Genomic DNA, 10,859 nt, shown 5'->3' on the forward strand with positions numbered 1-10,859 from the left:
GTTTTTTAAACGGTCGCTGTCCTCCAATCGTTGCCTCGGCGTCTAGTCCCGCCCTTCCCCCCCCTCGAACCGGTTCCAACGAGTCCCCGAGCCCGCGGCCCCGCCTCCCCTCCTCCCCCGCGCGCGACCTAACCTCCGCGGGTGACATCACCGGTCACGGCGGCCAATGGGCTACGCGGAGGCGCCGGGGGGCGTGATCGGGCGCGATTCGAACGCACACTGCAGCCAATGGGACGGCGCGGTGGGGAGGGGCGCGGCGGGGCAGGGCAGGGCAAGCTGCTGTGGCGGGTGCGACTGTGGAAAACAAGAGGCTGCCAGTGCCCGGCGAGGGAACCATTCGGCTGCAGCAGCGGGCAGACGCGTTACACACGCCGTAGCCCAGCCGCTGTCGTCGCCGCGCCAGGCAAGAGTTCCGCCGGGCCCGCTCGGCTCGGGGCGCCCAGGTCGAGCCCTTGGGGCCGGCCGGGCGGGTGGGGGAGGGGAGGAGCGGGTGACCCGGGACCCGTCGCAGCCCCCGTCGCCCCGCGGGCCAGCGGCCGGGGTGGGGCGAGGAGGGGCCGCAGGGGCGTGTTTGGGCGGGAAACCGCGAGTGGGGGAGGGGCCGCCACCGCCCTGTGACGCGCCACCCCGCTGCTGTGCTCCGCGTGCAGGTACCCGCCGCCGCCATGGGCAAGGGCGACCCCAACAAGCCGCGGGGCAAGATGTCTTCGTACGCCTACTTCGTGCAGACGTGCCGCGAGGAGCACAAGAAGAAGCATCCAGACTCCTCCGTCAACTTCGCCGAGTTCTCGCGGAAGTGCTCGGAGCGGTGGAAGGTGAGCGCGGGCCGGGCCCGGCCGGGCGGGCGGGGCGGGGCGGGGCGGAGTGAGGAGAGGGGAGCAGGCGCCGCCCGGGCAGCAGCTGCCGTGGACGGGCGGGCCGGCCCAGACGCCCTGCAGCGGCTCTGACCCCTCCTCCCTGCCCGGCGCTCGCAGACCATGTCCGGCAAGGAGAAGGGCAAGTTCGAGGAAATGGCAAAAGGAGACAAAGCTCGCTATGACAGAGAGATGAAGAACTACGTTCCCCCCAAAGGCGAGAAGAAGGGAAAGAAAAAGGACCCCAATGCCCCCAAAAGGCCACCGTAAGCTGTCATCCTGGGGGGAGGAGGGAGTGGGTGTTCTTCATTTTCACCCATGTGAAACCTGGTTGGGGTTTTTCCCCTCCCTCTCCTTAGATCTGCCTTCTTCCTCTTCTGTTCCGAGCATCGTCCAAAGATCAAGACGGAACATCCTGGCCTGTCTATTGGGGACACAGCCAAGAAACTAGGTGAAATGTGGTCTGAGCAGTCAGCCAAAGATAAACAGCCATATGAACAGAAGGCAGCAAAACTAAAGGAGAAATATGAAAAGGTACGGTGAAGACAGCCAGGAATGCACAGGTTGAGCAGTTAGAAATGAAATGGCAGCATTCACCCTGCTGTACACAAAACGGCACTTGGCTCAGGTGCAGTCCTAAACACTGTGTGATGTTGTTTGAAACTGAAGAATGGTCAAAATGCCTAGTCATTAGCCCCAAGGAAGGTGGTGTATTGATCTGAAGATTTTAAGCTTTGTTTGGGGAAAACTAAAATCATTTAACTTATTTGGGTGGCTTTCTCTTGGATACTGCAATTCCAAATTAAAACAGAAATGTATCTGTGACCACTTCCATAAGTGCCTCATAATAAATGGCCTGAATGCCTGAACCCAGGTGAAGGACACAGGAGTCTTAAGTGGCAAACTTATCACTTGCATCTCATGTGTTTTACATGCATCTTGCTGTCCAATATACTAACAAAATCTTTTGAAACTGGTATTAAACTAGCATTTATAAAACTTCTGTTACCAGAAACTCAGTGCCTTGACTTTTTCAGGATATTGCAGCATATCGTGCCAAGAGCAAGAGTGATGCAGGGAAAAAGGGTCCAGGTAGGCCTGCAGGGTCTAAGAAGAAGGCAGAGCCAGAAGAAGAGGAGGAGGAAGAAGATGATGATGATGAGGAAGAGGAGGAGGAAGAGGATGAGGAGTAAATAGTTCTGCTGCTGTAAAGATTTCTGCTCAAAGCCCAATGTTTTGCTAAGAATGTGAACTCAAGTGCAGCTCGTTAGCTTCAGTATAAAAACTGTACAGAATTGTGTATAGGTAATGTGATTCTCTGTAGGGAGACCTATATTTTTTAATGTAAGTGGTAGCTGAGGGCTGCTACGCTTCAGTTTGGGGCGGAGGGAGGACCTGATGTCGAATGTTTCTTGCATATTTAATGGTTTTTTTGAAATTCAGTGACTGATAGCCTGATATCTTTTTTCTTTCCTTGGGTTTTTTGTTTGTTTGTTTTTAGCAAAGTCAAACAAAGAAAGTAGCATAATAGCTGATCTTATATTTTGTAGGATACTGCCTTGTATTACTTTTTTTAACAACTTTTGTAATAAAATGATGTACATGACTTTCTGTCTGCTGTTACTTTCTTTAAACTGCAAGCATGCATTACCATCCAGAAGGAACGTTCTGCTACGGTCAAGAACTTAGTGTTGCCTGTAAGCTCTTTTGGAATAGTACTTTACTTAGTCAATACCCTTGCAAGGCCCTAGGTGTAAGTAGCGTTGCTAGCTCCTATTGTAATGTTAATAATTGGGGCTTGAATTCAGCCTTTCCTCAAGGGATGAAGGTATCAACATAACATTCATTTATGACACTGTTCTTGTACCTGGTTAATTCATCACTTTTTTTAGTAGAATTCTCAACTGGTAGTTTTCTTTTAATAACAAATTAGGTTTAAATGTTGCTGGCATTTCTCAGGCTTCCAGTCAGAGGTGGTGTTTGAAGTTTTGTGTGAACAGTTGTGTAATAGTCAGCTAGCAGCTAGTCCTAAAACTTGTATGGTAAATAATAGTTTATCACTTCTTTTAGTTCATTGTAGGCTCTATCTAGTCAGGTTCAACATAGGTTCTCAACCCCAGTGAAAAGGGCAGAAGTGATATCCAGTCTAACGGCTAGTAATTTTGTCATACTCTAGTACAATAGTTCAATTACGGCTGTGGAATCAGAAAAAATATATGCCTTAAACTTTGATTATTTTAGTTATAAGATGACATAACCGCTTTGTGTAGAATTGCTGGCTCGGTACAGTAGAACAGATAAGGGCAAGTGTTTGTTTTTTGTAACTTCTGCAAATGCTTCGCTCACTGCGGCCTTGAAGGTAAAAAAAAAAAAAAGTATGTACAAAGTAGATTTCCAGGTGCAAGAAGGAGGTTTGTAAACTAACCCTATCTCCCCCATAATTCCCATCCTGATAACAACAAAAAAAAATAAAGTAATATTATAGCCGCTTTTCATGCTAATTTCACTATATGATCACGTGAGTTGTAAGCGACTGTTAAAAAGTATATAAGCCTCCTGATTTTGCTCTTGGGGGGGGACCCCTTCCAAGTGCTTGGAAAATCCATGTCACTTTGGAACTCCCCCTACAGCTGTAGTTTCTTTTAAATAAAAGCTTCTGCTGACCTGACCCACAAGTACTCTGTGTGTGTTTCCACGACACTTCATAACATGTTTACATTATGAAATAACTCGGGAGCTAGGATTTTGCAGCTGTGTAATTTTTACCCCACTCCCTACAAAAACAGGTTTTAAATTGTGCCTTAGGTCATAGTTTTAGATGGGGTTATGTTTTCACCGTAGGCACACTCAGTACAGTGATTCTCAACTAAAGTGCTACGAGATTCTCTTACGGACACTGAAAAATATTAGGTATGCAACTGGTTAAGCAAAATTCACAAGCCCAGAGATTAAAAAAAAAAAATGTACACTGTCAAGAACATTTTGAGTTCTTTGCAGCAAAAGAGCTCTATTTTGTAGACAAGAAACTAGCGAAAGGTAAGAGCTTGGATTTTTTGAGGTGCCTTGAGTCTAGAAAGGTTGAGAACTGAATTAGAGAAAATCAACCTTCGTAAATAAGGATGTATGCTATAAGTTTACCAAATAGCTATCATGCCTATTTAAGCATTAAGCTGTTAAGCATTTCCCTATAGTTGGAGACTTGAAAAACATTTTTTTTCCTGCTGTAAGTATTTGGAAGAGCTATTTTCACTCAGCCTTTTGGACAGGGTGGGTTATATATATCTATACTTTTAATTTAAAAAAAAAATACTATTTGTGGAAAAAATACTAGAATGTTAATATTGTTCCAAATTTAGGAAAGTTATGTACTTAAATGCTGCTATATAGATTCCTTTCTTTCCCAAGCAAGATGGGCCTACAAAAAATTTGATAATTTATGTTAACATTTAAACTAACAAAAGCCATCAACAGTGGCAAAAGATGTTCTTAGGGCTCAGAAGCATACATATGCTAGGGTTTAACAGTAGGAAACATTCTGAACTGAAATTCAGTTGGTAGCATAGACGAGATGCAAAGTAATGGACTGACACGTTCAATGGTAAACAGAATCAGAAAAGTAGTGCTGGAAGGGGCCCCCGGCCTAGAGGTCATCTAGGCAAGATCATCCCTGTCCAAATAGTCCCAAGCAAGTTTTTGTCTAGCCCATGGATTCCCTAACTTTTTCTTACTACATACCCCCTTCCAGATTTGCCAGCTGCCTGTGTATCCCTACCAGTGTGTGTGTGTGTTACATTTTAACCCTTTAAATGCTCATTATAATGAAAATTAAGTCAGCCATTATACAGTTTCTCCCAAAAGCCCCCCAGAGATGTGTGCGTACCCCTGGAGGTATGCAAGACCACTGTTGGAAACCTCTGGTCTGACCTCTTACTAAGACCACAGGGAGCTTTACCATGAGCAAAAACTATATCACCCTAACCTGCCACAAGTAAAGCAGAAGGCCAGTGGTGCTCAGGATAAACACAGAATTCCCTGATCTACTAGAGACTGATGTGAACTTCAACAAGTCTCTTCAAGTCAGGTTTTTAGTTATTTAAAGCAGGACTGTCCAACTTACATATGCTGCCTGCATGCAACCCCTGAGCTGCACATCAAGCAGACTGCATGCTGTGAGGGTTGCTTGTCAACCCCATGTCTCCCACCCCCCCCATGTTCTCCAATGTACAGGCTGTGGTATGTAGCACCCCTTTCTATCCCCCACCACATGAGTTGCACATGGTGCACAGACCCCTGGGCCCTTCCCCACTGCGCAGCAGCACAAGAGGCAGCCTCGGGCCCACAATCTGCCTCTTGACTGCTGACAGGCTGCATGCAGCCCATAAGCCACCGTTTGAACAGCCCTGGTTTAAACACACAAATAAATTTCAATACCTAACTCCAGCTTTTAAAAATCCCAGCCCCTTTTTCCTCAGTTCCTTTGTAAATGCTGTGGTGTTTTGAACATAACACAGTGTAAGACTCAGATACTAAACTAATGAAGCCATGTGTTACTACGCATGCAAAAACCACCGAAGCAAGTCAACAGAGGTGGGGACTTAAAAAGAACAGCTGACTCATGGCAATACTGTGTCTGCAATTACTCTGGTAAGTGAAAGCTAAACTGTGGCATCTTATCCTCTAATGAAAAAGGGATAAGTTGCTTCAGTTACTGGGTGTTAGCTGTTCCTGTCATAACTCCCAGCCTGCTGTTAATTTGCATTAATTTGATCATTTCTCCATACCCTAATATAAGATGGTTTCCCTGTTAGTACAAAAGGCATAGTAAAACAAATAAAGTAACACTCAGTCTTTTGTACAGGTTAGAGGGGTATCATATGCTATCCATAGGAATAGTATGAATACTCTAAGTGAGCCTTTTGCTTCATGCTCTGATTGAAAACAAAAATTTTAAGATTTAAATTTATTTTAATCTATGCAAAGCAAGAATGTGGGTCAAAGCTTTATTTTAAATCAAAGCTCTTGCTCCTACCATGGGAGTCCCTGGAAAAGGCAGATCCAATCATCAGAGGTGTATTTCTCAGGTCCATAAAGACCAGTGGTTCTCAGCCTTTTTAGACTTGAGGCACCCTATCAGAAAAAACAAAAACAAAAGTCCCAGCTCTTAGCTCTCTCTCGTCTTTTGACTATGGAAAAAAGAGCAATTCTTCTGCTGCAAAGAACTCAGAAAGACCACAGTCGATGTTTGTGAATCTACAGGTTCCTATTTGAAAAGCTCTGGGTTTACCTTGTGAATTGTATAGAGTTCTGCACATCTACCTAGCAATGCTCATGTTGCATGGCACCGTATGGCAGCCTTAAAAGTATCTCATGGAAACTTGGTTGACAAGCACTGATGCTTAGCAGTGTTTCTTGATCCCCTGTAACACCAATCAGTTGCGACATGAAACACGTGTCCCCAGAACAAATCCTGTAGTCAGATTCTAGTCACTGTAGGTGCCTGTAGACATGTGGGGAGGCTGCTCCAACACACTGTATTTACAGAGCGTAGGAGCAAACTTGATTAATCCAGTTTGCTGAAGCATGCATATGCTCCAGCCATCCTCTGCTTCTTGTGTATTGGTGTCTCTGTGCTTCAAAATGGTAGTGGGGGTGCCGCTGCCATTCTGAAACATGAGACTCTGGTGTATTCTCCCTCCAGCCACAGCACAGCACATGTAAAAACACTCCCAGTATGTAAGCCTCTCTGAAATTTACTACACTTACCCTGCTTTCAAAGCAATCTGAATGTGTAAACAAAAGATCAAATGACTACTTAACCTCTTACCAACCAGTCTCCCATGTTTCAAGATGCTGCAAGTAGCCATGTTTCTTAACACTAAAAATCTATACTGCCTACAGACTGATTTTCTCACCTGCCTCCATTAGCAGAAAGACTGTTTTAGTTCTCAGCTGAATTTACAAGGTTGTGCCGGTTTCACTCAATACCATACTCGTCTGTTTTTTTTGTTGGATCAAGGTGGTTCTGTAGAGGCTTTGCTGTCTCTCTTCCAGATTCATCTTGTACCTCCCCAAACCTGACCCTGAAACCTTAAGGTATTCCTTCTAGTTTCATTCAAATCGCTACAGCACAGCAGTAGAAGCACTCTATTCAGGTTGACTAGTTTGCTATTTAAGTTTCTTTTTAAGTGCTTAAAAACCACAAGCATAATAAGATTGTCTTAAAACAAATAGCTCTCTTCTACTGTTAGTTTATAAGAAAAAAATGGCTTCTCAATACACCCCCCTCAGGTCATGAACTTTTTAAAGATTTCAAAATGCTCTAAGTCTTGCTGCTAGTCAAGAACCCTTCTGGTGATCATCACTTACACTTAACCCATTAGCACACAGTGGGTGCATCTACACCAGACATTTACTGCACAGTTGAGCAACTGTGCAGTAAATGTCTCAGCATCTACACGTGTGCCCCTATTAGGGTGCACTAAACTAATAAACTGTGTAGCAGGTAATACTTGTAAAGCGGAGCAACACAAGGCACAGCCCTCCCTCCTCAGGCTTCCAGCAGCAGCCAAAGGGCCATATACGATCAGTTGGTGAGCTGAATATAGCCCATGAGCTATATTTTGCCCCTCTGCAATGGAACCAATACATGCAATCTGGGCCCTGGTGGAATGAGTTCAAACCACAGAAAGTGGGTCTACTTTCTCTACCTCAAAACTGTTTTATTTGCTCAAGTGTAGCAAAAAGTATGTGAACTTGAGCTACTGGTCATGGTAGCCAGCACAGAATATATTATGAACATAAGGTCAAAAACTACAAGTCAGTTGCTATCAGCAGATTCAGCAACAAAAAGTTTAGCCTTAGCACATCTGAATATCACACACAATAACAAAGTTTGATAAAACTAAAAATCCACTTTGAGGTTTGGGGAGGAAATAACTGAGTCCTTGGGTCTCCAGTATGAAAGCAAACAAGAGATCTCCTAAAGGTTTTGCTTCTAGGTAACAGACTACAGCTCTTTACTTCAGCAGAGGAAGCATGTCTCTTCATATATATATATATATATATGGCTTAGTAAAAGAAGGATGTGGCTTAATAAAAGAAGACCAGCCAGGAAAATTATTAGATATGGAATTCAGAAATAATCGTTAGCAGGAACTTAAGGTGAATATGCAGCAGCAACCCAAATGGAGAAAGAGTAAGGTAAAAGTGACATCAGGGCATGGATTTCACTTATGTTTCTTGCTGAAACAGTAGCCTCCAAGAAGGCCCGCTTCACGGAGAAGTAAACAGGATGCCACTGGCTCAAACACCAGATATATTAGTAACTGTGGTGCTAGGTTCTTTACGCACAAAAAGGTTGTAGCCAACCCCTTTAGGTATCTCAGGGAGACAGAATGAAAAAGATGGCCCTTGACATGCAAACTTAGCAGACAGGCCAAACTACTTGCTAAATAAAACTTGACTGAACTAAGGGGTAAATTCAAGTTCCTCAGTACCAAGAGGTAATCCAGGGATACAGGTCGTAGCCATATTAGTCTACAAGCAAAAGAAATCAGAACTCTGGGTAGAGCTGATACTTTTATTACACTAACTAGATATTTGGAAAAAAGCAAATATATATATATATTTGCAAGCTTTTGGGTGCATACCCTTCTTCAGGTACAGGAGAATGCAGAGATTGTAAAATTTCTCCTATGTGGAAATTAAAATTCATATTTCACAGGAGAGCTGAAAGTGTGATTTCCTGGTTGGAAAAGTTCATTTCATGCAAATTAGGCTGCAATAAAAGTTAGAGCAGTCTATTTACCTTGAAGTTGTCTGATGGCAAACAGGATGTTGAATAATGTTTCCTTCTGGTTATGATGCTTCATATTTCACAGGAGGATAGGTTGATAGAAGGCTCTCCTGGGCAAGTAATTCCTTTGGTGTTGTGGCAGCTCTGTGAGCTTGCAAATTTGGCAGGAGCAAAGGTGTCCGCTTTCAGGTTTCAAGGTGTTGAATTTTGCTTATGAAGTTTTCATTTAAAAAATGACTAATTTCGATATCTTTCATGTTTCAGGGATACAGGTTGTAGCTGTATTGGTCTACGGGCAAAAAGAATCAGAACTCTGGGTAGACCATCTTTTATTAGACCAACTAGATATTTGCAAAAAAAAAAAGTTTCTTTATTTGCAAGTTTTCAGGCACAGTCACCTTTCTTCAGGCATAGGAGAATGCAAAGTGGTAATCCAAGCAGAGGGAATGGAAGACAAATTGCAGAGATATTGTCTCCCACATCAGGCAGACAAGTGACAACTGTGCTAGGTGTGTATGATAGAAACCTTCCTGCTGTGGAAAAGGCAATCCTTAACAGGATCATAGTAGTCCCATTATATCTATGACTCACCCATCAGTCAGGCAAAAAGAGTACAGGTGAGTGGCCTGTCATTGTCTTGAGAGTTGGGAAGCAGTGATAGAGGGATGCAGTACAACTTGGTTAACAGCAGGATGTCCAGAAACCAAGGTAGTCTTGGCCAGGCTTAGGGTAGCAAGATGAACTGAGCTTGATATTACTTCACATTCCTGATGACTCAAGAAATTAGGAGCAGAGGAAGGCAAGCATGATACCCTTCCACCACTGTACTGAAAAAAAACAGAGTTTTCTGAGTCTGGCTCTAGAAAAGAAAATCTGATACTTTATGTTCCTCTCTGTTGAGAGCAGATCTATCCTCAAGAAGGCCCCAAACAGAATGGAAAAGGTGATCTTCTCTCATGTGGTAGAAACCAGGCAAATAAACTGTGGAGAGGTGAATTGATGGTGGATATACCAATGCCACAGTCGTAGAAGTTCCTTGAGAGGGTAGGACTTAATGCCTCCCCGCTTGTTTATGTAAAACATGGAAGTGATACGACCTGTCATCACTTGCACATGGATGTAGGGGAGGAAGGCTTTGCAGAGCTGTCTGATGGCTCTCTGTTCAAGAAAAGATACATGGAGGGTTGCCTCTGGGACAACTATAATCCATAGTTGATACAATTTCCCACCCTAGATGAGAAGTGTCTATCAACATGATTGTTAGTGGCAGAGGATGGAAAAGCACCCTTTTGCAGGCCGAAAAAGGCCAGGACATCATTGGGAGCCATCACTTGCACTTTTAGATGGTATCTCTCAATGGAATGGACTGATTGTATTCAGGTTTGCATGCTTCTGTGGTGTAGTCTGGCATGTGATATTGCAAAAGTGAAGGATACTATGTGGCCAAGGAGGGAGAAGTACAGTCTTACTGATATATTTGGATGTTTCTCCAACTTGAAAAACAAACCGCTTCATAGTGAGAAAGTCATCGGGGGGAACCCTTCACCACACTGTCCAGGATACTCCCTTGAAGACTGAACCATTAGCAGAACTAATTTCTGGCAACTTACCCTGACACCCAGAGACTGGAAAGGCGTGATTTTCACCTGGATGGCCAAAACAGCTATGACTATAAAAACTTTTTAGACAGTTTGTGTGGTAAGAAAAAAATATAACAACTGCCTGCAAAAGGCTGAATAGCAATGTGAAAGTAGGCACCTTGTAGGTCAAGAGATGACAAGCAGTTTTCTGTTGCAGAGATAGAGTGGTTATTGGTACTGCAACTATTTTAAGCTTATATTTTTGAATATACTGATTCAGGTTTCTCAAGTCCAGGACTGATTGTTCTTCATTCTCTTCTCTTTGGAACCAGACAATAAGTGCTGTACAATCCCTTCCCTCTCAGGCGAGTTGGAACATATTCCTCTGCTCCAGGAAACAAATAATAAAAGACTATAATTCCTGTTGGAGGCCCCTTCCCCTTGTTAAAATGGTTCCTGCAAAGGGAGAGGTAGGGGAATCAGGAGAGGAAAGAGTAGCAGTCCCAATGACCTAGCCACTGCTAGTTGTATCAAAAGCCAGCAAGTCTACAATAATTATGGTTTAAACAGAGAAGAAAATGGTGAGGCAGTTGTAAAAAAGGAAGAGAGGGAGGAATTGAATTGAAATTT

The 10,859-nt window shown here is 43.8% G+C and overlaps 1 protein-coding gene across 2 annotated transcripts; it reads left to right on the forward strand.

Annotated features, from left to right (window-relative positions):
• The first annotated feature begins 308 nt into the window (after positions 1-308).
• On the forward strand, positions 309-2,460 carry HMGB2 (high mobility group box 2). 2 transcript variants are annotated; one of them, XM_059721879.1, is made up of 5 exons: positions 309-443; positions 651-815; positions 975-1,120; positions 1,214-1,388; positions 1,892-2,460. In XM_059721879.1, the coding sequence occupies exons 2-5, from the start codon at positions 666-668 to the stop codon at positions 2,045-2,047; spliced, it is 627 nt and encodes a 208-aa protein (XP_059577862.1). In that variant the 5' UTR covers positions 309-443; positions 651-665; the 3' UTR covers positions 2,048-2,460. The 2 variants fall into 2 exon arrangements, with proteins under 2 accessions (XP_059577862.1, XP_006273433.1); XM_006273371.4 differs by having other exon boundaries at positions 315-403.
• The last annotated feature ends 8,399 nt before the right edge of the window (positions 2,461-10,859 follow it).

Source organism: Alligator mississippiensis, chromosome 2 (assembly GCF_030867095.1).
Source record: "Alligator mississippiensis isolate rAllMis1 chromosome 2, rAllMis1, whole genome shotgun sequence".
NCBI classification, from domain to species: domain Eukaryota; kingdom Metazoa; phylum Chordata; order Crocodylia; family Alligatoridae; genus Alligator; species Alligator mississippiensis.